The sequence below is a fragment of the Bombus vosnesenskii genome, unplaced genomic scaffold (genome assembly GCF_011952255.1).
Source record: "Bombus vosnesenskii isolate JDL3184/JDL3185 unplaced genomic scaffold, Bvos_JDL3184-5_v1.1 scf7180000016263, whole genome shotgun sequence".
Lineage (NCBI taxonomy): Eukaryota > Metazoa > Arthropoda > Insecta > Hymenoptera > Apidae > Bombus > Bombus vosnesenskii.
Genome location: NW_022884332.1, coordinates 600,417 through 627,431, shown reverse-complemented (window position 1 = coordinate 627,431; position 27,015 = coordinate 600,417). Strand labels below are relative to the sequence as shown.

General features: G+C 35.6%; 3 protein-coding genes across 14 annotated transcripts; 2 read left to right on the top strand and 1 right to left on the bottom strand.

The window, feature by feature from the left end:
• The first annotated feature begins 1,733 nt into the window (after positions 1-1,733).
• LOC117242089 (transcription elongation regulator 1) lies at positions 1,734-10,871 on the top strand. 4 transcript variants are annotated; one of them, XR_004495178.1, is made up of 19 exons: positions 1,864-2,018; positions 2,600-2,858; positions 2,942-3,031; positions 3,104-3,295; positions 3,395-3,638; positions 3,728-3,946; positions 4,023-4,226; positions 4,306-4,576; positions 4,644-4,873; positions 4,956-5,116; positions 5,192-5,400; positions 5,483-5,633; positions 8,744-9,187; positions 9,259-9,468; positions 9,545-9,811; positions 9,905-9,982; positions 10,079-10,302; positions 10,377-10,570; positions 10,690-10,871. XR_004495178.1 is itself a non-coding variant. In XM_033508466.1 (18 exons), exons 1-18 carry the CDS (start codon positions 1,864-1,866, stop codon positions 10,378-10,380), a joined length of 3,600 nt encoding a protein of 1,199 aa, XP_033364357.1. In that variant the 5' UTR covers positions 1,734-1,863; the 3' UTR covers positions 10,381-10,871. The 4 variants fall into 4 exon arrangements, 3 of the variants coding, with proteins under 3 accessions (XP_033364357.1, XP_033364356.1, XP_033364358.1); XM_033508466.1 differs by having other exon boundaries at positions 1,734-2,018; positions 2,612-2,858; positions 10,377-10,871; XM_033508465.1 differs by having other exon boundaries at positions 1,735-2,018; positions 10,377-10,871.
• Positions 10,872-12,334: 1,463 nt separating this feature from the next.
• Positions 12,335-17,822, bottom strand: LOC117242159. Of its 9 annotated transcripts, XR_004495190.1 has the most exons (4): positions 16,738-17,822; positions 15,570-15,650; positions 15,321-15,445; positions 12,335-15,140 (listed from the first exon to the last, which is right to left on the bottom strand). XR_004495190.1 is itself a non-coding variant. In XM_033508607.1 (3 exons), the coding sequence occupies exons 1-3, from the start codon at positions 16,756-16,758 to the stop codon at positions 15,060-15,062; spliced, it is 432 nt and encodes a 143-aa protein (XP_033364498.1). In that variant the 5' UTR covers positions 16,759-17,822; the 3' UTR covers positions 12,335-15,059. The 9 variants fall into 9 exon arrangements, 2 of the variants coding, with proteins under 2 accessions (XP_033364498.1, XP_033364500.1); XR_004495188.1 differs by having other exon boundaries at positions 12,335-13,273; positions 14,913-15,140; positions 15,321-17,822; XR_004495186.1 differs by having other exon boundaries at positions 15,570-17,822.
• Positions 14,250-26,855, top strand: LOC117242154. The gene is made up of 10 exons (XM_033508599.1): positions 14,250-14,650; positions 22,047-22,487; positions 23,262-24,258; positions 24,532-25,176; positions 25,327-25,636; positions 25,736-25,806; positions 25,885-26,078; positions 26,160-26,287; positions 26,364-26,543; positions 26,647-26,855. Exons 1-10 carry the CDS (start codon positions 14,554-14,556, stop codon positions 26,821-26,823), a joined length of 3,240 nt encoding a protein of 1,079 aa, XP_033364490.1. The 5' UTR covers positions 14,250-14,553; the 3' UTR covers positions 26,824-26,855.
• The last annotated feature ends 160 nt before the right edge of the window (positions 26,856-27,015 follow it).

Here is a 27,015-nt window from a genome sequence, read left to right as displayed (position 1 = left end):
CAAAATCTAACGCTTAACGTCTAAGTCTAAGAACGAAAAGTCAACTTTACTTATTATACAACGCCAGAGGAGTATAACTCACATCAACTATCTAAGTCGGTTCTCGGGATTATCGAACATTCACCTCCTCTATTAAGTATCCTCCAGTGCTACGTTCACTAACATACTAAATTCAACTATAAGAGCCTTGCTCTATTGTGCATATCTATCTTATCTTCGTGCGACAAAGTGTCATCTACGATTTATATCTACTCAACAGTGTAACTTAAGTGTTGGAAGTAAAAACCTTATAATTCTGTGAATCACAGTGTTATACTAACTGAATCACCCCTATTATCTTAACGGAAGATAATCAGGAGATCGATCAACTCGTGGTGTCGATTATTATAATCGTAACGGGAATTTACGACTCTCGTTGACGTCTCTCCTCGCGATTGCGTCTCCCCGCGATTGGTCGAAAATACAGTCGTAGTTATTAATTCGGTTCTATACATATATCGTATCGTACATACTTCGTCAGTTATTAAAATAACATTTTGTGGGATTCCAATGATTGGGCGATATTATTTAAAGCTTTCTTCAGCATCGAAGTGTCATATTTTTTAAATCGTTCTCGAAAACTAACGGTGACAAAGTTGAGTTCGGCCGATTAAAAATTGCGATAATTTTCATAATTACTTTACTTACAGTCCTGATCAAAAGTATGACATTTCAGTAGGCCAGGGACGCCATAAATGATTTAAAATGGTAAATATACATGTGGGACAAAAAGATTTGTGAGTAAACGGGGCATAATTAAATCTGATAAATGCCATATATTCTTAGGACGCTCAAAGTAATGGTGGGAAAAGATTTGTATAACCATCTTACCTCGTTTAATCGTTGCACTGCTTCCAATTCTAATTGTCGCGACATTTTATCGTTCAACAACACGGAAACAGTCACTACAGACACAAACTATGAATTGATGTTTTTATTATTCACGATTTAAACAAATATGTTACAAAAATACTAAATTTTATTCGCTAGAAATCTCTCGACGAACCAACACAAAAAGACACTGACTAATATTGCGTGTTACGTGCCTTTTCAAGATTTTGGGAAATTTGGCGCGGTTGCAACCCATGGAATGCTAAAACACTCTGCTCGCGTAACAACGTCAAACGATTCAACAAAATAACTCGACGTTTAAACGAAGAAATACACGACGAGAAAGATTCACTTGAACAATAATTTATATTTAAAACTGAATTATAATAGAATGAGTACTTTAACAAAGATTTGCGTTTTAATGAAATTTACTTAGACTCTGAGCTCAGCGTGATGATTCTATGATTCAACGATTCTAACCTTTTAGGTCGCATAGTAACCCATTTATCTGCTCGGATTTTACATGACAATCTACGACTTATTCGTTACCCAATAACACAAATTGTTATTAATAAACATTAATTTTATTGGAGTTTATAATATTAGAAAGCGAGCAATTTATGCCTTGGCAATGTTCTTTCCCATGGTAACGAAAGTAAATATAAAATTTGAAATAAATAACGTTTGTTTGTTGCCTCGGCTACGCTGCTGTACAGTTAAATTCGCCGCGCTACAATTTACTTTATTATCGTACAAGATATTCAAAAGAAACCAACAGGCCTATACCAATTCACATCGCGCGTACAATATAATGACCGTTAGGTTTACAGCACTGGCAATGAATCTAGGAAAGTACTTTTATTATGTTGGTAATGATATGTTTACGGCTTACATTGAATAAAATAGTGATTTGTTTGCGGCATTTTTGTGAGCTGAGAAAAGAAATAAATGGGCGTGTAGAAAGGAAATTTCTAATTTCTATATTATTGTGAAATGGAAACGAGTACCGAGCAAACTCCCGCAACTACGGAAACCGCTTCTAATAATGAGCAGGAACACAATGAAGAGGGCATGGAAGAAACTGAAGATTACAGTTTCGACGGTGAAGATTATAGGCATTTCGTACCACGGGGTCGAGGAGGGTTTAGGTGCGTTATAGTTTCTCTTAACATTTCATACGTCCCTCTGATTAATTGTCGAAAATACCAAATAGAAAAGTAAGGTTAGGTTGTCCCCCTCGCGATACTTATACCTTACCCCTTATATATGTTTAACCGAAACGATCAAACTTCATATTACCATGAGTTCCTTATACCTTTAATGCTATGGAAACGCGACTATTGTTTCTACTTACGCTCCTGTACGATGAAATGATTTACCCACAATTATTTGATACATTGTTTCATTGATTTGTTTCATGAACTTACTGTTGTAATGGTTTTCATTTTTGAATGTAAATCGTTTTTTTGTTACGTAGTTATTGTAACATGAAAGAAGGTAAATAATACCTTGGAGAATATTTATAATGTTTCTTATTAAGAATTATATAAATGATTTTTATGTCACACATAGATGATTTTTACGTGTCATTGCTCCATCCAAATTTCTTTGTTAAATGTAAAATTAGTATGAAAAGAAACGAAGATGCAGAAGATGTCTACGCTTGGGTAAATGATTCAGACGTATGGTACGTAAAGTACATAGTCACGACATATAACAATAATTTAAGGGGTCGTGGCAGAGGTGGGTTTGATTTTCCCATGAGAGGTGGACCTCCGAGATTTAGAGGAAGAGGATTTGGACCTAGGGGACCGATGTTTCGTGGAGCAAATAACGGATTTCCATTTGAGGGACCTCCTAGGCCAAATTGTCCACCGGGTCCAGCAGGACCACGTTTCCGAGGGCCTCCGCCGTTCGATCCTAGTTGGGGACCTATGGGGCCACCAAATCTGATGGGACCGCCAAATCTTATGGGACCTCCAGGAATGGTAATTATCATTTAATTTTATGTCAATATGTGTCATTTTTTCAATAAAATGATTACATATAATTTAACTTTATATGTAATTAGCCACCACCACACATGATGAATGGCCCAATTGGGACAGGTCCTGGACCTTATGGACCACCTCCTGGAATGGGACCACCCAATATGAATAACGTAAATTTTGATTTACAGAAACATAGAGAGACATGCAAATATCTTGTTCTAACACTTGGAACTTTGTTATAGATTCCAGGTCAACAGCAGCCCCCGCAACAACAGGCGCAACAAGCAAACATTCCAGGCTTAGATCTCAATGGAGAGGTATGGGTAGAAACAAAAACACCAGATGGTAAATCATATTATTATAACATTCGTACAAGGGAAACTACATGGACAAAACCAGAGGGACCAAATGTTAAGGTCATGGTGCAAGATCAGGTTGGTTAAATTCCATTATAGATTTCTACTATTAAAACCTGTGTGATTATATATAAATAGAATATTTTTGTATTGTTACGATGTTAATTCTTTTTACAGTTAGAACAACTGGTACATGGAGCATCTAAACAAACAGCCCCAACTGGCACTCCTGCTTCTACGGCTACTACTCCTAATCAAATTAATGAAAATAGGGTGTCTCAAAGTAGCGAACAATCTTCAACAAATAACGCAGATGCTATCAGTCAACTTAGTACTGCTCCACCTGGTACAGGGCCACCTCCTACACTTGGTGAAACACCAGACATGAATGCACAACCAGCTGACACAACGCAAGCAAATGGTATAATATGTTAATTTTGGTTCAAAAAATTAAAATTAACACGTATAATAATTTAATAAAAATATTATAATATTATATTTTCTATACAGGTACAGCACCTACAACTGTAACTAATACCCCAACTATGAATACCCCAGCAGTAAATACAAATATGATGCAACCTCCTCCTAATATGATACCTATGCAACACAGGATGCCAAATCAATTTGGTGGTCCAATTGCAACACAATTTGGAGCAGCACCTTTTGGTATGCCACCGCCAGGGTTCCAGCCTTTCGGAGGCTATGGTCCACCACAAGCAAATTGGGGTAATATGATGTATATATAGATATACGCACATAAAAAATAGTTATATTTTTTATGACAAAAAAATATTCATATTAGGTATGCCACAAATGCCACATGGAGTCATGGCTCCACAAGCTCCAGCAGAAGATCCTGCTATATTAGCTCAGTTGGATCAGGAACTAGTAGCATCTGCTATGGTATGGACGGAACATCGTGCTCCGGATGGAAGATTATATTATTATAATAGTAAAGCTGGAGAATCTGTTTGGGAAAAGCCACAAGCTCTAAAGGATCTCGAAAGTATGTATTTAATATAATGTATAACATAGATTTAGAAACAAGATGAACAATATGAAAAATTATTTATCATTATCGCTAGATGCAAAATTAGCGCTACGGCAAAAAGCAGAAGAAGCAGCTACCATCTCTACGAATACTGCCGTGACTACTTCCACCGTTACTAATAACAATGTAACCACAGAAGCCACAAAACAAGAAAAACCTCAAGAAAGTAATCACGAAACCAAAGATAGTGTAAAAGAAACAGACGCTAATAAACCGAAAAAGGAGGAAACAGCGCCTAAAGAAGCTGCCAAACCTCAAGACAAATCGAGACCAATCTCTAGTACACCAGTACCTGGAACTCCTTGGTACAAAATTAATTTACTACTTTTTACGATTCTTAGGCAAAATTTAAATTTAAATTTTGTTTACTAGGTGTGTTGTTTGGACGGGCGATGGACGCGTATTCTTTTATAATCCCTCATCGCGTATTTCTGTCTGGGAAAGACCAGATGATCTCATTGGTCGTCAAGATGTCGATAAAATGGTGTCTACTCCGCCAGATGCAGTGGTAGCTACGAAACCGACGCGTCAATCGGATACAAGTGAAAGCAGTGATGATGAACCAGTACCAGCAAAAAAGATGAAACAGGATGATACAAAAAGTAAATTATACTACGCTCATAACCATGTATTATATTTAAAAAAATGTACGTATTAATAAAATTACGATATTTCCTGCTTTAGCCACAGCGCCAAAAGAAGAAGAGGAGAAAGAGAATAAAAAAACTATCGATATCGGAAAAGAGGCTGCAATAGAGGCAGAAGTACGAGCTGCTAGAGAAAGGGCGATTGTTCCTTTGGAGACAAGAATTAAATCGTTTAGGGATATGCTTGCAGAGAAAGATGTAAACAAGTATAAATTGATAAGTAACATTAATAAGAGATAAAATTTATTTATTTGAAATAATTGTTCTTGGTAGGTATCCGCGTTTAGTACTTGGGAGAAGGAGCTTCACAAAATTGTATTTGACCCCCGATACTTACTTTTAACATCAAAGGAGAGAAAACAAGTTTTCGAGAAGTACGTAAAGGAGAGGGCGGAAGAAGAGAGGCGGGAAAAGAGGAACAAAATGAAGGAACGGAAAGAACAATTTCAAAAGCTACTAGAAGAAGCTGGTCTTCATGGGAAGTACGTAATGGCTTTAAAAGATTCTTTAAAGCTTTAGAAAAAAATTAAATGTTTTTAATTTTTTTTTTTTTTTACAATTTAGATCTTCATTTAGTGATTTTGCTCAAAAACATGGGCGTGATGAACGGTTTAAGAATGTAGAAAAGATGCGTGAACGGGAGAGCCTATTCAACGAATATCTGCTGGAAGTGCGAAAGAAGGAAAAAGAGGAAAAAACAGCAAAACGAGAACAGGTATTTTCATTTTATTAACATCATTGATCTTGTTGCAATGAAAATATTACTTTTCAGGATTCATGCTACAATATCAAAATCTTAATTGAAACAATATAAATTCACCTTCAGACATTCACTACCTTAATCAATACCATAAATAAGAAAAAATCCTATAAATATTATTTCATTCGCGCGATAAAAGAACATAACAAATTTTTTAAATATGTGAGAATTAAGGTACTTGTGCTAAATTTTTTTTAGCTATATAATATGCAAATCGATGCTTTGAAATGTTCTGAAATATTTGAGGATATCTTGTACGTTTCTGTGTACCTCAATTCTCCGGATATATCAAAGTATCATAAAAGAAAAGTTCTTTTGGAATAAATCCATTAAACCTTTCCCTCTTCCATGCCAAATCTCATTTTCATATATACATCCTCCATTTCGTTCTGGGAAATCATAATATCAACGAAGAGAATATCAAATGAAAACATATAATATATAATATATTCGCGATAAGTTATATAAAACCTGAATAAGTTTTTATTCAGCACCAAAATTTCTATTATTTTACTGTTTGAAAAAGATACGATATGTGATGATACGTAAATGAATATTAAATAAAATCTTAAATTAGACAGGATATAATGCATAATAAATTTATATTTTCAGCAATAATTAATCATTCTTTCAGGTTCTATAGGTATGTTACTATTTTGTTCCACTTGTAAGATTTATCTAATATGAATTCCTAAATTAATGGCTGAAGAACACATACCAGGAGAAGTTTCTCTAATAATTCTCTACTCCAGTAGATTTTCTCGATAGACAAAAGTTTTGTAGCTGTAAGATGGGAGATGTAGAGAATAAAATCTTAGTATGTGACGGTTCCTTATATACTTATGTGTTCTGAACTCTCCACTTCAGTCAGGAGGCAGGCAGGACAGGTTCCGTATGTGGAGTGGCTTGGTTCTGAAGCTGGTTGGTGGCATGGATGATGTCATCTACCATCCCCACCTACACTGCGTGGCACAGTTGGCACACCCTTGCGCGCCGCATTCTTTACTCCAAAGCAGAGTCATGAGAATGAACGAACTCGGTATTTGTATATTACTCGTAATCCTCGTTACTTCAAAAGATTAACTTTTCCCCAAAAATCAAAACCAATTTCAAAGAAATTGAATTTATTATCAGCAAAAGTAAGGTGTCAACAACCCCAATGGTAGCTTCAATTCCAAAATCATATTTGTAGATTTTGTTCTGTTTTCTGGAGATAAAGAACCGTTATTTATTTTGAGAAACAAAAGCTACCAATCTATTTCATAATCGATGTATCAACATAAGAACAAATTCATTTTTTCCTTGCACTTTATTTTACATCTAGTAAAATTTCGTCGAGTTTGTTTGTATGAAGGGTCTCGATAAATAAAAAAGGGAAAAGTTCGAAGGAAATATCAATCTTTTTGGCAATTGTTCTTATGTCAATACATAATATATTAAAGTTTAAATATAAAGTTTAAATATAAAGAACCTACATCAGAAATTAATAAAATATGCATTTTAATTGGTGTCAAAGTATTTCTTCTTTTATTGCTATCTTTTTAAATTATTACAAAAAATATTTTTTTCTCACTAAATGCAATATAAGTATTTTTGTTTAAAATTTAATATATTTGAAGCAACATGAGATGAGTATATTGAAATGATAGAATGAGTGTGCTTTCATGAAATTTGGTTTGTATTCTTCAGAGAACCTTGACTGCTTTTGTCGTAAAAATATTAGAAGTGGACATTGCAACTCTATTGTGTTTAAATAAAAATTAGACAATTGTGGCACAAATTTTTTACTACCTTAAAATTGTATAGGATCGGGATCCGAGTAATAACTATAATAAAAAATTCAAGACCAAAATGTGCCAGCTACTCTGAACTCTAACTCAACTTTTCATTGTGAAATAGATGTGTATAAGTTTAGATAAATAAAATAACAGATTATTATCATTATATTGAAACCATAGGTCGTTCACAAATTACGTAATGGGAATTTGAAATAAACAAGTTGAATATTGCTGTTATTTTTTATTTTGATAATATATGTAGAAGTAAAGGAACCAGAGACATATAAAATCTTTAAATGAATCGATTCATTAGTTATAGAGTATTTTATAGTAATAAAATCCAAACATTTTTTAAGTAGTTTAGAATTGTATTAATGAAAAACATGAAAGATTAAGTTTCATTAAAAATTGTTCTATTCTTTATATTAAAAATTGTATTACTACTCCATTATTTTATAGTTACTACTCCATTCACGAAACATCATATAATTCTTGAATAAGACCAATAAGAAATAGAGATTTATAAATTTTGGGCAAATACTGTGGAATAATTAGTAAAAGTAAAACCTCGTTTCGTAATTTGAACGGCTAAGAACTTTTAATCTTTTCAAAATCTCGTGACAATATACTAACGCAGCTTTTCTTTTCAGCAAGGGCAGCAGATAAAAATTTATCCGTTTTATATCCCGTCTCATCATTAAATAATAACATACTTTTTTCTTTCTATTTTTACATTTCAGTGTCATATTTTCTTATATTTCGTATCGCAATATGCAAAGTATTTAATGATGATTCGGTTAAGCAAATAATTATTTTTACAGCTATAATGATTATAATTTTTTTCAGCAAAACTGACCAGCTTATTTCATTAAAAATTCCAACAAGTAGAGCCCTTAACGTTGTGATACCTCCTGACACGAACGAATGACATGAATGACTATTTCTTCTACCCCTAACGAAATGTAGTTTGAAAACCAATAAAAAGGTTTGCAAGTTGACATAGTTTGATCCACATTACAAGCCATAAATTTTTATAGACACCTATATATTATACATACATATTTATATATATAATAATAATATAAACTGATTGTAATGTGGCTGAACGTGTATTCATTGGTTGGAAATTCTTAAGCGTGCATGATAAAACTGAAACAAGCAAAAAAAGATAAATAATTCAATAAATAAATAAGAAAATCAATTTCAAGCCAGAATTGTATAAATAGAGTGTAAGCAAGGGCTGATTATTCTTCAATGATGAAAACTGTTATGGTAAATGCGTTTCAGGTGAAAAAGGAATTCATAGCGATGCTACGTGAACACAAAGACATCGACAGACATTCGCATTGGAGCGATTGTAAGAAAAAGTTGGAATCAGATTGGAGGTACAGAGTCGTAGAGTCAGCAAGCACGAGGGAAGATTGGTTTAGGGATTACATTCGTATGCTAAAGGAGGAGAGGAAAAAGGAAAAGGAGAAAGACAAAGACCACCGGCACAGAGATAAAGATCATCACAAGTCCGAGAAGAAAGATAGGGACCGAAAGGATGTTGATAAGTACAAGGATAAATCGTCAAAGGATCGGCTTGATAAGGACAGTTCGAAGGATAAAAAACGCCGGATCGAAGCAACTTCGGAGGAAAACGGCAAGGAAAAAAAGGAGGCAGTGTCAGAGAAGGAAAGCGGAGAAATCGAAGATAACGATGAAAAACCATCAAAAAAGGAGAATGATGTAAGTGGTCAAACTTTTTCAGCCAATTGAAATTACTTTTTTGGAAATTTACGTATCTCTTCCTTGTTCAGAAGGAGAACACGGAAGACCAATCTGATTCAGAAGAAGATCGTGAGAAACAGAAACGAGAACGTGAAAGAAGAGCAGAAGCCAGTCTTCGTGAGAGAGAAAGAGAAGTTCAGAGGACTCTTGCTACGCATCTTCGTGATAGAGATAAGGAAAGGCAGCACCATCGTCATACAGAGGCAGTACAGCACTTTAGTGCACTTCTTGCAGACTTGGTATGTATCTTTTCTACGTAATGTATGATGAATTTTAATTAGTCCAGTGCGCTTAATAAGCCACCTACATTTGCAGGTAAGGAATGGTGACTTAGCATGGCGGGAAGCGAAACGACAATTGAGGAAAGATCATAGATGGGAATTAGCTGAAAGTTTAGATCGCGAGGAAAAAGAAAGACTATTTAATGAACACATAGAACAGCTTAGTCGTAAGAAACGTGATAAGTTCCGCGAGCTGCTTGATGAGGTAGGCGCTTCTACTGAACTTACCGCTTCATGGAGGGATATTAAAAAATCATTAAAAGACGATCCTAGATATCTCAAATTTTCGTCTAGCGATCGGGTACGTAATTTATTTAAAACTATATAGAAATCTGAATTATAAATCACTTTCTTCCACTACTGTATGTACTATAATTATTTCTTTTCTTTGCAGAAATGCGAAAAGGAGTTCAAAGAGTACATTAAAGATAAACTTGTTGCGGCCAAGGCCGATTTTAGGGAACTTCTTCAAGTATGTTAAGAATATATTATCACTTCCGTTTTTACTATTATGCAACATGTTTTAGAAGTTGATCGCTTAATAAATTTGAGTAAATGTAAATTTTAGGAAACAAAACTTATCACTGATAAAACATATAAAAAGGTGCAAGACAATAGTGCACATTTAGCTGAAATTGAAGAAATTTTAAGAAAAGATCGAAGATTTCTCGTATTGGAAGCGGCCGCTGCTGAACGAACGCGGCTGTTAATGGGATATTTAGAAGAATTGGCACGTAGGGGTCCACCTCCACCGCCTACTGCCTCAGAACCTTCGAGAAGACCAACCACAAAGTAAATATCATCTCGAATGAAGCAAGAGAGATGTCTGTATGTGTTTGAATTTGCGGAATCTATTTTTGTTCTAGCTAACGCAGCCCGCATCAAAGCATGGTATATATATGGTGTCCAAATAACAAATCAATGATTGAATTTATAGCTGTAGTTGAATTGAAGTACTTTACACACAAGATGATTATCGCCTGTAATTATAGGAATCAATAAAACTAACGCCAATTCCACACAGCTAAAAATGTGTGTCATACTGTAAAGATGCCATAGTGTAAGCATATCATATCATTATTTGTTGGATTACGTTAAAGTAGACGCTAGTTAATGAAAGAATTAATAATATTACATAATAATATCATAAAGTGCGAATTTTATACATATTTTATCTAGGTTTGTTAGATAACCACCCCATTACGAATATTTTGTATGAAAATTACATGAAAATTATAATAACCAGTGTTTATTGCATTCACGACTAGTTTAAAATCATGCGCAGTGAATTTCTATAAACCGATGTTAAAATATAATAGCTTAAAAAAGTGTTGATAATTATATCTAAAACAAAAAAAAAATGTGTAATATACGACAATCATACATAGTAATTTTTTAATGGAATATAATTCGGAAATTATATTTTCATTGTTCGAATTACTTTTCTTATGCAGCTCTATTGCATCATGTGAAACGTAAGTATCTTACGAAATATTCTCAATATTTAAAAACATTTATTTTAAAGAAATCATAATGTATCTTATAAATACAAAAAATTTTAGATGTTTACAATCACAATTATTTACCATTTATTTATGTGGCATTTTTACGGTACGGAATTCCTAATCTCATGAAAAAGATATTAGGAAAATATATTTTCTTCAATAAACAATTCATAAAAATTGCGATGAGAAGCATTTACATCTCCCAACGATCTATTGAATTATTTACGTTTTATTTCTAATATTTTATAATATTTCATTACAGACTTGTATACACAGACAAAAAAAGAACAATAATAATTGAAGATCAAAAAGCCACCATAGTTAATGTGTTTTATTTTTTATCGAACAATTGTTTAATTTTTTACTTTTATCTCAAAAGTTAATAATTTACACGATTATGTAATAATATAATGTTACAATATAAATCTTGTACATAGAACAAATATAATAAAATTTGTGCGTATTGTAACATTATAAAAAGGGAGCGATTTTACTTTTTCAATTACATGACTGTTTCAAATATCACGAAATATAATAAAATTTATTTAATTTCTTCTTATTACATTTTTAATTTATCAAATATAATATCTAGACCACTTATAACTAATCATGTACATATAGTTTCGATACCGCAAGTTATATCAGATAGATTAGAGGTGATTTGAATGCCAGTATAGGACAATGACTTCAATGCCTGCATCTATTGAGAAAGGTATGCTCTCATGCCATTCGTCTTTTACGTAAATTATTTTTTATCTTTCAGATATAAAACTTAAGTCAACGAAAAAATCTCTGGATATGATCTTTGCGATCTTTAATTTTATAAACATATTTTTTATAAATTTATTATTTTATTAAATTTTATAAATTTATTGATCAAAGAAAATTTTCAAGAGTTTTGGTTATGTGTACGATCGAAATTTTCTCATTTTCACAAATGACTAAGAAATTCCAAGACAAGTACGTTATTCCGTAAATTCGTACCATTGTCACGAAATAAAATACCGTACATGATTATATACGGTATATCTTTTGTCGTTACCGTTACAATCGAGACCAAGTTGCACTTCCTGTTAACTCCACAGGAATACAAATTGGCAACTTGACACGATGGCTAGTTTGTAACCGAATCTTCTCTCGTATTTTCACTGTAAATAATAGTTGAAAATCCTAATACCGATATATATCGCAGGATAGTGTATATGTTACTTGAGCAGCATTTTATTACACAGAATCGTGATACAAGAATCCTGCTGATCCTTTTGCCATTCTTTCAATTTTTAACTATAAAACAGGTGGTTAGCCTTTTGCCAAAAAGATATCTGTATATAAAATTCTTAAAAATAAATATTCCAGAAACGTGAACGTTTAAACGATTAATTTGGAAATTCAAAAAGTCATGAAACTTCGTATGCAAGTGGTATAGATCATTCATAATACAAACTTACTTTTTATTGCTACGATAATGCAAATTGTAGGGATTGAGTCACCTCTAGAAGAAAATACAGAGCTTTCTTGTGAATTATCGAGAGAATAGTGCGAGATATCAAAAGTTATTATATTTAAATTATTATTCATATAAACTTCATACGACTTTCAATTATTTGAGCAAAGCAACACGCACTTACAATTGCATCGAGGATAAAATTCTTTGAATCACATTAATACCAATAACCTTGTACTACTTAGTACAAATTCGCACAATTATTTAGATAGCAGCACTATCACATATGTGAATTTTACATATACATATATGCGGTAATTTTATTCGATATACATACTTGCATATACACACCTAAACATGCTACATGCTCAAAAGAGAGAGAGAGAGAAATAGAAGATCTTTTTCTCGTTAGAATAATCGCACGAAGTCGATCACAAGAAATTAAAAAATAATACAAAAACCAACCATACGTGACGTAAAGCACGTGAAGGCATACTAATCCCCTATGCCGTTGAAGTAGTAATTTAGAAGCTATTATAGAACATCATCTTCAATCTCGTTGCGTCATCATAATACTTTCCCCGGCTGTGCCGACCTTGCTCGTCTTTTTCCTTTCGTGCCCGTTTGGTTTCTGGCCGGATGTGGATCAGTTCGGAATCGACGATACGTCGATTCGCAAAGGTCGCCTGTACCCGGTAAGGGTTAACGAACGTATCCCGACAGGATAAAATCGACGTCGAAAAAATGCTTACGAAGGTCCTACCGAAGGACGCGGCCGTGTTATGGCATTCTTCGGCTGCATTCTTTCCAGCCTCTAAAAAACGATAGATGGAACCGAAATAAGGATACTAAACACACGCTATATATAGCTTGCATGCAAAGTTGGGCTTTATCAGACGCATAATAGACGGACATCAATGTGTATCATATGAAATACGTTAAAATGTTTCTGGAATTAGATACCGATAAATGTAGGACTTTTTAATTCTTCAACGATGAATTAAAATGGTGTGATAAAACATGATACTAACATGTTTTTAGAGTTAGCAGTGATTGGTACGATAAACTGACTGTGTAATATTCCACGTTGTAGAACAGAATTACTACCATCTATGATCAGAGTTCTAGAAAGAACATTGTATATCGATTGCAGCGTTCTGCTTTAATCTAGATAGATAAAATTATCGGACTACGCACATATAGATATGTAACTTTGAAGTTACACAACATTAACGAAACTAGAGGATCCTTATGTAACATATTTGTCTAAAATATAAAACATAGAATTCGGATATTAGGATTCCATTATTTTCTAGCTAATGAAAATATGGAAAAATTACAAAAAATATATAATAATAATAATAAACAGAAAAATAATATCAATGCAACTTTGTGATTAATGATTATTCAAAAACTGTATCTTTTCACTAATTTCGTTATATCCGTGAAAGAAAAGAGATCAAGATTATCTACAGAGCAAAATAATTCGTTTTATAAGGATCTCTTTTATTCGTAGGATGCAAAAGAGCCTCGACTTGAGGGGCTCGGCTCGGCGTCGAAAACACTGCCTCCCGGTTCTAAAATCGTTGCGAAAGATCGTTGATCCTCACTGGCGACCTTCACGAAGATACAAGAAAGGTCGTACCCGGACGTTCTCAAATTTTTCCTAAAACCCGTCTCCGCGGTTTTTCTAAGTATCGGCTCCCTCTCGTTGATCGTCACAAAGACGTGTACACGAGAAAAGAGGCAGAGGAGAAGTCACAGAACAGAAAGGAGAGGGAAAGATCGCGATGGCCTCGACGTGCCAGCTCCGCCTCGCGAGGCTCGCAGCCACCAAGTGAAAGTAGGATTTTGCTTTCTACCCGTGGCCAGTGACAAACGCGCCGTGCTCGCGAACTCGTCTCTTTTCTTCTGCGAGGATGTGTCCGCTCGTCGTTGCTCGATAAATCAACGGGCACAGACACAACGTGACGAAAAAGGTTGGCGAATTTCAGCGTTGTTACGATGACAGTGTTGCACTGACAGTCGGGCGAACTGCCTCGAAATCGTGCCGATACGAAAAAGTGCGCGGTGTGAACAAGTGACCAGGAGAGGATGTCGAGACACAAAACGAACGATAACCGTTTCGTCAACATGATTCTGACGTTTCTAATTCTCGGCTACGCCTTCGTGCCAACGAACTGTCAACAAGGTATGTTTTTTCCGAAAATACCCGCGCAAGAAGTACCCCTTCGAAGCGACGAATTTGAGTGTACGATCCTATTTCGCGTTCCGACCGAGAGGGCGCGCTGCTGAGATCCGCGCAATCCTTTCATGGATAAAGCACACAGAGTAAATGCGAACGTCCTCGTGGACATATGCGTCGTGGGAGATTTATGGGATTCCAGGTTGTCCGGTTGAATTTTTACTGCACTGCAAAGGGCTTCTTCGGATTCTTCGAAGTATATTGTTACCGGGTGATTTATGGGCTGCCATGGACTTCGAAGTTTGTTCAAGAAACCACTGAGAGGTCCCGTTTGATTTTGACAACGTAATACCAGTGGAATGTGTAGGTGGTATTTATGTAATCCACAGAGTCGACGATGTATGACTGTCACGATTCACTGGGCACGGTAGTCTTTCTCGCTTAATTCGTATTCTTTGTCGTTTCGACGACCGGCAAAATTTTCAGTTAATCGTCCCTGTCAAATATCAATGCATTGGTGAAAATTGGATGAAAAAATCACATAAATTAGGACTTGAATTTTATCGTAACAAATATCGCGATAGTATGGACGATGTTTCGTAGGTTACTATCTTTTGGTAATTGTCGTGACTTTATTTAATAAGCAAAGCATAATAATTTCGTAACAAAGTCTTACTCGTTGCTTAATAGTAAGATGAATAGATTGAAGATATAGCGATGTTCGCATGAATGGTACGCGCAAGTTTTCTTGAATCATAACTAGGAATAACGCAATACACTTCATGCACTCCGGCCTTAAACCTGCGGACAGGATAAACGGTGGATGACCGCTGTGCAATACTAGATAGTTTGAATTCGTGACCTGGTACATTGCGATACAATACGCAATACAATAGAACTGCAATTCTATACGAGTGTTACGTACAATCGCGTACCACGATAACGCAATTGAAACTCCATTGTTGCCTGTAATAACAGCTTCGGCCCGAACGATTATCGTGATTCCCTAAAACGGATACATCTAATTTAAAATTATGGCAAATGATAAAATCGACGTGATTCCACGCATATAATATTTCAATTATCGTTTATTGTGTAATAGCCATAAAGAAGAGTATCGAAGTAACAATCAACGCGAAATCTATAGACGCACAACTTTATTCATACTCGATGCTAAAATGAAAAAAAAAAAAAAATAAAATTTCAACACTTCGTTAAAATAAATTTCATTTGATTCGTTCTATATCCCTACGGGTTAATTGCTTGATATTAGTGGGATCACGAATTAAAATAATCAGATTGAAAAGTAAGAGATTTCCATTAATTTGTAATGCAAAGTATGTTCAATGACAGTAAAATTGTTTGCTTTTCTTTCGTTTGCTTATTCCCGCCTTTTTAATGATAGAAAAAATGAAAAGAAACGATTATCAATTTGTTATTCAAATTAGAATTCTAAAAATAATGATTCGAATCACCGGTAAGATCCGTTCTGTTTGCAGCGAACGGGTTTCCCCGCGCCTCTTTCTTCATTTCCAATCCTGGAATACACCGTACAGACAGAAATCAATGAACTTAGAAACGTAAACACCAACCGAATAACCATTTCATACAAAACAATTTAGTTTTCATGCAACATTGTTCCAACTTTGAAGATTAGTTAAAAATATTAATCGATCAGACATGAATTAATAGTAAATTTAGATCTCAAATGTATCGATATTCGCGTTGTAGGCGTGCAAGAACGAATAGTCTTCATGTAAATGATTTCCATGAAATACGACACGATTTCGTCGTGCATCTCGTGACCTCGCTCTTTTCACCGAGTTTAAATAATACTCATCTCACAGATCTCGTAATAGATGAGATTTTTTTGAAATCACGTAACTGGATTTATCATGTTAATCATCAGATCGGAATGGGTAACCCCGTGATGATCAAGACACGAACGAAACCTGGTGCTCGAATATCTCAGTTTCCCAGAAAAGATCAATGACACAATACCATTGACGAGCAACGTATAAAACACATTATTAAAGCGCGATTTCTACCATATTATAAATAGTGTTACGAGATTAGTAAGGCAACTGATTTACCTTCTTTCCCAGTTGAGTCATTAACCTTGAAAAAGAAACTTCTTTAGAGAAAGTTTCTGCCAATATGCATAGCAATATCGATCGTACATTTTCTTGCACCTTGCTTCCGAACTGTTCATCATGGTCATCCTAAATCTTAGAAGTAGACTGCAGATATTTATGCATATATTCTTACAAATGTTACAATTTCACAGATGTAGATAAATACAAGGTATAGATAATGTCTAAAAATGTATGAAATACCTAAAGCGTGGTACTGGTTATAATAATTTGAAACAGATCTATGATTCGTGACCGGCAGGCGAATTTTCAGTCGCGCCACCCCTGTGGTAGTTGTATTGTTTATCTCAGCGTGGTTCTGGTAATTCGGAATTCATCTAAAACTGTAAGTACATATACACATACATACCTCGTGTAGATAATACCTCAACCGTTCACAAAATTTATTGTTATTCATTCTGCGTGTAATCTCTATGGTAAGTACCGAGATAATTGCAGTATCTGCCAGTGTCTTTGAGTCGATAGCAGAAGTCACTGGATCTTAGAGTACTAGAGCCCTTAGCAGAAAACATGTGCATTGTTTTAACCAAAAAGTAATCGCTAACAACACTGATAGTTGAATGCGACTTTAAATAAAAACAAAAATCTACATTTAGAAATTTGTTAACGCTGAATTCGAAGTTTTTTAAATATCGATCGCGAAGAAAGTACTTACTGTATGTACTTCCGCAAACAAACAAACAGGTTAATAAGAGAGAATTAATAGCAACCTGGCTATGAAGTTCGCCATTAATCATGTATACAGTCGGTTGGTAGAACTGGAACATCGCGTATCAGGAATCTGCATTAATTGCGTGGCGCTATAATAACGGTGTGTTCGCTTAAGGAAAGTGCGTATCGAGCGCCGAATCTTTGACGAGGCGCGTTTCTCGTTTAGGCTTCGTTTTCACTAGAATTGTAGGCCAGAAAATGGCACGGTCGTGTGACCGTTTCGTTGCGTGCAGACGCGAATCTTTCGCCTTTTACATTCGCGTTGGATAAGGAAAGTCACGGTACAATAAGCATGGAACGTGTTATTTCAAAATATCGTCGTGCCGCACAGATAGACGCAGTTCTGTGACCCGCGCCTGTATGTAGATGCATTATCTGATGGGAGAGAGGGCGCAAGGCGGTTTTAATCGGTTTGAAATCGTGCGAGGTCAAACCACTCGTTTATACGTTTATTCGATACGAACGGATAAAGGCGTGGTAAAATGTCGCTAAGGTATGCATCTATAATATTTGCGACGAAAGAAATATTAATAAAGTTGCATGGTTACTCTCAATCACAATTGCATATTGCGAATAGTACTACTAGTTATTGGTTAATAAAGAAATGAAAAATACGATCGAAAATCTATCGATCTATATCTATATATATCTTCCAATAAAAGTATTTTTTATAAAATCGTTAAGGTTTTGATTCATGTATCGTGCAATTACGATGAAAGTTGATGATTTTATGATGCTGCAGCTGTGGGAGAAATTACATGTGACATATCGAACTGTGAAGAAAGTCGAATCATGAAAATGCTCGAACGAGCTTGGAGAATTTCATAAATCTTGTAACGTGGAAATTTCACCTGACACGTAAAAAGCGCCGAAAATAAAATACGAGCCGTAATAAATTTATTTTACCCAGAAAGGTAACGCTATATTATTAAACGACGTACTGTTTGAATAATAGTAAGTTTAGGAAAAGTAACGTAAATAGTAGCAATAAGGTAGCAATACATTTTGTAGCACGAAGAAAAAGACGCGATCGATACTTTGGCAAGTACCTCAAGTTAAGAATTCGTGTGAACGTACGAGCAGAGAGTAGACGCGATCAAGTCGAAGGACGATTGAAAGGAGAACGGTTGCACTCGGCCTATTATTTATACATATACAACTTCGTTGTCCAAGCTTGGCACGCGCGACTTCTCGCTCCTTTCGTGCACGTACACCCGTTAGAATTCAAGCAAACACTTCCTGCTGTCTCGATCGTGAAAGTATCAAACAACTTCCACTGAAAATACGAACTGGTATTGGCCATATAAGCGATTTCGAATTACGTCAATAGTTCGATGAATTTGCCAACAACCGGTCGAGACAGCTGGGAATATCGACTCCGGTTCAGCATCAGTGGCGGAAACCGTATGACATATGAGCGAGTTCCGGTAAAAAAAACACAAATACGGAAAAACATTGATCACGTAAGTCACGATAACTTGGAATTGCGTTAAATGAGAATGACGAATCTACAATGAATCGTACTATGATTACACGCGCATTTTACAGAAAATTTGAATTAGTTGTATATCATTTTGAATAGCGTTGAATGTCGACGAATGAATAGTTGAGAGTCGATTTGCATTTTTAAACAGATAAGTTTTCAATTTCGACGAGGATAATTTTACGTCCGTTCTGCAGTTTGCAACGGTATGCGGTTCAAAAAAGGCCGCGTTATCATGAAATTAGATACACGATGCGAAGTAATGTATTTCCATTGACAGTTAATCACGTAGCACTTACCGCAAGCTTTCGCGCGTTATGCTTTTAATAGCTCGACAATTTATAACGCGCGGCGGAAAACGCGATATTTACATAAAATTCTTATTGATCGAGGTAATAGATAGATCGGGGTATCTTGCAATTCTCGCATTGATTATTAAAGACCGATGATACAAAATAAGTATATGCGTGTCCGATTAAAGTACTTAAAGTAAATGGTATCGTAAACAGTATTTAATTATTTATTTTGACAAATTATTATTTAATTCGTAAAAAATAAATCAAACGAAAGTATAGGAATTGGATCTTTAGAAATTGTTCAATGTCTTTTTAAGTGACTCAAATTATTTCGACAGACCGAATTCATGGCGAACAATTAAATTACATAAACAACAATGCAGGATAAAACGCATTCTCAGATAGTTTCTGCGTTTCTAGAGTTTCTCTCCTAAAACGAAACACGAGACTACAGATAGGACCTGAGCCCGAAAAGCGCAAGTGAACTTTGTTAATCGGCAATTAAAACGGCACGTGTGTTTGCGCGAATTTAGCGCTGAGAAATCAAATTACACGGCAACAAACGAATCGTAAGAAAACCAGTGCAATTAACGCATTCGAGTAGCGTAACCACGCCTTAATTTATATTCCCGCTCGGATTTCGAAGGCCTAGAGACTCGTCGACTCCATCACGGACACACCCACGGAACTATTCCACTTACGACATTTACCACTGATACAACCCTTTTCAAGAGTATCCCGCGTTGCTGGAGCTCGGAATATTTCAGCCACTCTCTCTAGCAAATATTATTCGCCTCTGCTTGGCAAAACCATCGTAAACCGAGTTTATGCACTCGTAATATATATTTTGCGATACGAATAGAGTGTTAAGTAGAGGTTTAAAGACACAGTGAGCATACTATAATGGGTATATTATTTGACGAAGCAGAAGATGTTTGACATTCAAGCTGGAGTTACAGTGTAAAAGACGTAGTGTAAAAAATATGAAAATATACGAAGGAATGTTAATAGGAGGATAATTTTAATTTTGGGGGATTTTTATTCTATTATTATTTATTTTGTAGCATGAAAGGATTTGTGAATGAAAAACAACGGTAGGATCATTGAATAGCGTAAGTATTAATTTCGGCGTATCCTGTTCCAAAAAGGGAATGGTACTTTGGAGTTCAGCGGTACCTACTACGAGAATAAATAGCGGAACTAACGTTGCTAATAAAACGAGGAGAAACTAGACCAGAGTAGAGCTCCTTTTTTGCACGAAAGCTGTAAAAAACTACAGAATATGCAAATATATTTAACACGTTGCATTTCTTTCAACTCAGAAAGTCGAATTGCTTTACGAAGTTGTTCGTGAATTCAAATGGAGGAAATCGTTTCCTTATTATTTGCTTACAATAGCATATCATGGTTTATTGCGTAAGATGCAACGAATTTTTAGCGATCGAAGTATCGGTAATAGGTCGAAGATCCTGCAATCATCTAATTTATTTAATTTCATAGTTTATTCATCTAATGTATCTTTATTCGTAAGTTATTTCGGATAGAAGAAGTTTCGTCATCGTGAAATACGAAAGTAGAGCGTACTTTTTCTAATCGAAAGCTAGAAAAAGGAGAACATCGATGTAGCTAAGGTCTCGTGCGAGAGAATCGTGCGGATTATTGCCCTGTTTTGAATAAAAATTTACTTCGATTCCCTTTGAGATAAAAGCGGAAAACATTTCTACCAATCGAAAGTCAGGAGAAATCGAACGTAAACATATATCGTCGTATTAACTACAATACGATGATAATTGATGCTAATAGATTCGTTGATTTTCAAAGAACTTGGATTAAACTTTTGTGAGAGATATCCCAATAAGTAAATTATTGTACGAATATTAATTACGCGCATTTACAATTGCGTACGTTAAAAATTAATTAATCCTATTTCATTGTATCGTGCCTCGATATACTGAATCCTCTTCTATCTTCTATCTTTACTCGTTAAAAAAAGAAAAAAAAATTGAAAGCTCACGATCTTTATATTATGCATAAGCATACATTAAGTAAGAATTGTGTTAATCTGTGGTCTTCGAAGCAGAATAATTACGGTAGAAGTCAAGATAATTACGTAAGATATTGTAACAGCATATATCTTACATATTCAAGAATTGTAACATGAAACTTTAAATGGTTATTTAATAACGTAGTGCGGCAGGAAGTTTGGAGTCGAGTTTTCCGCGACTAGTCGAGAAAATAAAGTGGACTGTTTCTCGATGCAAAGGACATTACAAAACGCGAAGAAACAATGCTGGAAAGCGTCTTCGCTTTCTTTCGGAAACGATCCGGACAGTTTCTCACGGAACGTGCTAGTTAAGTCCGTGAAAGAGCAACTATGATCTATACATGATTATGCGAATCGAGCACACCCACTTTTCATTTTCGGTGTTCCGATTTTCATTCGTTCGATTCGTTTGGTTTGTTTTCTAAATCACAACTTTATTTTTGCTATCGTATGCAGTATACTAGATTTTATATCTAAAGGTTGCCACTTGTCTTTAAGTTATTAGGTATATTTATTCTAAAATTACTCTTTTCATTACTGAAATTCGTCTTCCTTGATATTTATTATCTATCGAATACCGATGTATTTTATTTTTATAATGAAATTCCTCCTTGCAGAAAGTAATTGAATATTTCTTTCTTTCGCGAGTATTTATGCAGAAAATTCGAATGGAATTCATGAAATCTCACACCGAATCAACCAATTTCCTTTCAAGGATCGGCCGAATCGTGGGACAAATTATCGCGTCTGATACCAACGAATTCGGTGTACGAACAACAGGACAAGAATGCATCTCCTGTCAATAATCCAGCGGACACGCTATTACGCTCCTTGGACGAAAACAATGTCATGGAGACATCAAAAACGATTGGAAAGAAAAACAATCACGAAGAGGAAGTAGACGAGGAAGTTTACGAAGACGAGTACGAAGTTGAAACCGACCCAAAAACGGAACATGAAACTTTGAAGCTTCCTAAAATCACCGATTCCACTAACGCAAAGTACGAAAGAGCTCCGTCAGAGTTAACCGCTCAGACGGAAGACATGTCCAGAGACGAAGATTATGTGGAAGACCCTTCGACGAGTCAGTACGACACGTACAATTACTATAACGATGACTACTCGAGTCCTAATCGGTCGCGATACCGAGCCGCAGGTAAGATAATTTGAAAATTACTCAAATTTTGAAGCTCAAATTTAAAAGTTATTAACACGTATAATTCTCAAATTTTAATAACTATTAAGAGCTTGAAAACGATTCAAATTTCGCAACACTGTTGCGTTCTTTCATTGCGTTCGCTCTTACTTACAATTAGTCTGACAAATATTCTTTGATAGGCCAAACGTAATAAGCAGCGTGCTTTGTTATATACTTTCCTTAATTCTAATCCTTTTAAAGTTCCCCTACTTGCAAAGAAATGCCACGAAAGAGCGTTGACGGACATTTCTCATTGAACGAAGTTAAGAATTCTCGACTACTCGAAATGTACTTTACTTTTCGCGTAGATCGTATAATTGTGTAAAATGTGATACGAATGAAATTCCAAAAATTAGTAATTTCCTAACGCGAACCTTTACGCGACACGATCCTCGATTTAACGTGGAAAGACTCTGGCTGGAACATGATTATGTATAAACTTTAATAGAAATCGACTTGATTAAATTATATAACTTTCAAATAGCGATTCGGAGGACCATAGGAAATCGATTATCTGCCATCGTAACGCAAAATCAAGGCGCAGCCACCTTTTAAGCTACCTTCTTTCGTGATATAGCGCCACAGTATCAAATAATTATGATCTTTGTAGACGGGTTCTACGTTACGTAAGCTCCTTTCGTCACCTGGCAAAGAAAGTTCCGTGCGTAGACAGAAAGAAACGAGACCACCGATCATGTTGTCTGTAAAAACAAGATTTTTGAAATTTTGCAGAGGACGAACACGCTCGCGACTATTCGGATGCAGAGGAAGAAGAAGCGGAGCCGGAGAAACATGGAGAACAAAAAGGAGGAGAAGAAGATGAAGAAGAAGAAGAAGAAGAAGAAGAAGAAGATGGGAAAAAACCACAGGACAACGACTATGATACGTCAGAGGAAGAGGAAGAATATTTCGATTCTCACCACGTTGCGAACGTAAACGATTCTTCGTCCGACCTGTTCGAAGAAAAGGATCTAGACACGCCAATTTCAACGACCAACAACGAAGAGGGTTCCTCGATGGAAGGTAGCGACAAAACTTTTGCTTTTCTCGGACCACCGGAGTCGAGAATAAATTCCTCCGCTGATAGTTCCATCTTGATCGGAGGAGCCATAGTGTCGGTAGTAACGACGAAAAGCGTCGTCAATGGCACGATTTCCGTTCCAACCACATCCTCCCCGACTACTACCGAACAAGTTGCCGCACCACCCTCTTCCACTTCTATGGTAATCACGGAACAACCTGTGACAGCGATAACAACCGAGGATACGTCTCGAATATTAGCTTCAGTTCAAACGAGTCGTAGCATATCTGGCGCTCGATTCTTGCCGTTTCCTGTAATAGATCGTATCGAACCGATCGGCCATAGCAGCGAGAAGAAAACTTCGCCACCTCCAGAGTCCACGGAAAGCATTATCGATAAATTGGACAGGGTACAGTCGGAATTGTCCAGCGGTTTTCTCGCCGGTGGCTTCCGAACTGCCGGCAATTCCCTTCAGTTGGACGTTTTGAACGAAAGAGACAGGAATAATCGCAGAAGGTATACTACTACCGCTAAAACGCCGATCATTAGCAAGTTTGTGCCGCGAAGATACAACGATAAGAGAAACGATCATGCTACGCCGAAGCCGAAGATCGAAACGACGCTCGATAGTTTGGAAGGGTTGTTACCGCGTGATTACGTTACGAGGAGTTCGTCGACGGTGTCGACGCTTTCCAAGACTGGATTCAGGTTGGTGATAGTTTAGGATATTCGTTTCAATTTGTTTAGGAATTTGATGTAGTTTCGTAAATGAATATGCAGTTTTTATAAATACACGAGTATTTCTTCGCTTCATTTTAAGTTGATATTTTTATAGCGTTTTTTTAAGCGTATAAAGATTTATATGACTTGACTTATATGATATTTGTATGACTATAAATGTCGCAGTTAGTTCTGATTGTCAATTTAATAGAGATAAATATATAATGTAGAGTAACACAGAGTATGATTAATGATCTTTAGATGGCCGACAAAGAGCACAACTAGCACAACAGCAGAACCAACCACGACTCAACTCGCGTCAACTGCATCCATTGCCATGGCGAAAAAACCTAAAACCAACGTGATTGTTCAAGACATAAGTGCCTTCTTACCGCCCGGATACAAATTGAAGAAAGAGGACTCGACTGTTACAGAAAGCTCCCTGTTGAAGGATATCCTGGCGAAATCTAAGGTCGATATATCGTCGTTGTTACCAGCGGATTATAACAAAAAGAGAAACGAGGATGACACGACAACAATGACGACAACAGCGAAAAGTATAGGCGTTTCGTCAGAGAAATCACCAGCTGAGAAAACGATTCAGGATTTGTTCGCTAAATCCAAAGTTGACATTTCTTCCTTGTTGCCACGTGATTACGAACAGAAGAGGAAGAATCTTATTTCAGAGCCGGGAGACGTTCATACTGAGAATTTTACCGAATCCAATGTTTCTGTGACAACAGAATCTACTTCGTCCACAACGAAGAAATCCGCTGGTTTGAAACTCGTGTTTCCTAGCAGGCCTGGCGGACGGAAAGCAATTAATAAAATCACCACGCCACCCAGTCCTCGAGGTGAAGGACCTGGCACGGTTACGCCGAAAATACACAGAGGATGGCCTATCAGGTGAGTCCTGTAAACTGAATTGTTGTTTCAACGCAAAGTTGCAGATCAAATTTAAAGTTTCTTTTAAGGAATCAAATTTGAAAGTCAAATATAAATTGAAATTGAGATTAAATCGTGTTGATATTAAATTTTCTTTTGTAACTTTTGCAGAGTTACCACAGAATTTACCGGCTGGCCTAGTTCGTCCACTACTCCGATCTCGATAGAAAAGATACTGGAAGCTGCTCGAACCGCAACGATTTCGTCTGCGTCACTAATCCCGATAACCGAAGCAACGTCGAGCACTACGACAACGTCGACTACGACGACAACGCCTCGACCAACCACACCAGGAATTTGTGAGCAAGATTGCGAAGTCGCTGGAACTATAAAGATAATTGGTAATACAAGCTGGGTACCGGAATTACTTGATCGAAATACTCAAGAATGGCAGAAACTCGCCAGTGAAATTGAGCGAGAGGTATTCGTATATGTACTATTCATATATGTATTAAATTGGTGGAAAGCGTTTATTTTATAAACATAATGTTCAATAACATTTCTTTTTATTTTTTAACAGATGAACTTCATATTCTCAAAATCTGCTGTCCTAGCAAAATGGTATAAAAAGATAAGAATCGATTCATTCAGGTAATAATACAGATAAAATTTGTCAAAATTGATGAAAAGCTGATTTATTTATTTCATGAGGAAATTTATAAATTTTAGCGAGGGTAGTATTTTGGTAGATTATTTTGTTGAATTGGCCAACTTGGAGCAAAATGTTAATACGCAGGAATTGAAAGTTATTTTCCACGATTCGTTACGGACTTATAACGCAAACAGGTGGAACGAAACTAAAACGAAGAGTTCGATCAAGCTTGGATCGTTTACAATCGATCCGAAATATACGGATTTTGTAGGTATGTTATGTGTTATTGATAAAGTATTTATTTCATAAAATTGGCATCTTGACTTTTTGTTTAAAAATAATACCCTTTCAGTGATACCTAAAGTGACAACTCCCCAATACACTGAAGAAGACGATAGGTTAGTTCCACAATGGGCAATTGCTGTAATCGTAATTGGTGTTGGTGGATTGGTCTTTATCATCATATTTGGTGTCTCTGTGGTAAGTATTAAATCAGAAGAAGAAACACTAATTTTAATGTAAAATTAATATTCATTACGATATATTTAATCTTTAGTTAATAAATCGTCATAATGCTTCGAAATTGAAACCATCTATATCTACAATTTACGAAGAAGAAGTAGCAAAGAATATTACAGCTCATAGATCTAGTGATTACTCAAAACCGGTACATACGATTTGGACTGACCCAGACGTTTCTTGGAATGACAAGTCTTTCGAATCGACCTCCAACAAGGTAGAATTTTAAAATACTTATATCCCTTTTGAAATCATTTGTAACAAATAATTCTGTAAATATTTATTAAATATAATTATATAAATATTTTATTAATTTCTAGATTCTTGTCGAAAAATCTTTTCAAGACAATAAGAAATATAACATGTACGATAGTTGGAGATCGCAGTGGAACGGTTATTATTACAACGGGTCTCATACTAGCAGTAAATATGGCGGTTACGATAGTACAACGAATTTATCAAGTCGTCATCATCCTGATTACGATACAAATTTCTAAATTTTACGGTAATAAAGTAAAATTTCTATCAACTCTGCTTTCATTTAATTTATTCAGTGCCTTATACTGGATTTTACAATGTTTTGTTCGTATGTTTAAAATTTACTGCAGTTTTATGTATAACAAACTATAATGTTACCTTATATCGATCAATTAACATCTCACGTTCGACTCCAGGAAATTCTTATAAAA

Bases quoted from the DNA above. Each gene is read 5' to 3' on its own strand.
- LOC117242159 (XM_033508607.1), bottom strand. From the start codon at position 16,758: ATGACTCAACTGGGAAAGAAG. The intron at 15,651-16,737 runs GTAAATCAGTTG...TATCCGTTTTAG, and splicing joins TGACTCAACTGGGAAAGAAG to GGAATCACGATAATCGTTCG. The intron at 15,141-15,320 runs GTAAGACTTTGT...GATATTTGACAG, and splicing joins ATCTTACTATTAAGCAACGA to GGACGATTAACTGAAAATTT.
- LOC117242154 (XM_033508599.1), top strand. From the start codon at position 14,554: ATGTCGAGACACAAAACGAACGATAACCGTTTCGTCAACATGATTCTG. The intron at 25,177-25,326 runs GTGAGTCCTGTA...TAACTTTTGCAG, and splicing joins CACAGAGGATGGCCTATCAG to AGTTACCACAGAATTTACCG. The intron at 26,079-26,159 runs GTATGTTATGTG...ATACCCTTTCAG, and splicing joins GAAATATACGGATTTTGTAG to TGATACCTAAAGTGACAACT.
- LOC117242089 (XM_033508465.1), top strand. From the start codon at position 1,864: ATGGAAACGAGTACCGAGCAAACTCCCGCAACTACGGAAACCGCTTCT. The intron at 4,874-4,955 runs GTAAATTATACT...TTCCTGCTTTAG, and splicing joins GAAACAGGATGATACAAAAA to CCACAGCGCCAAAAGAAGAA. The intron at 9,188-9,258 runs GTAAGTGGTCAA...TTCCTTGTTCAG, and splicing joins CATCAAAAAAGGAGAATGAT to AAGGAGAACACGGAAGACCA.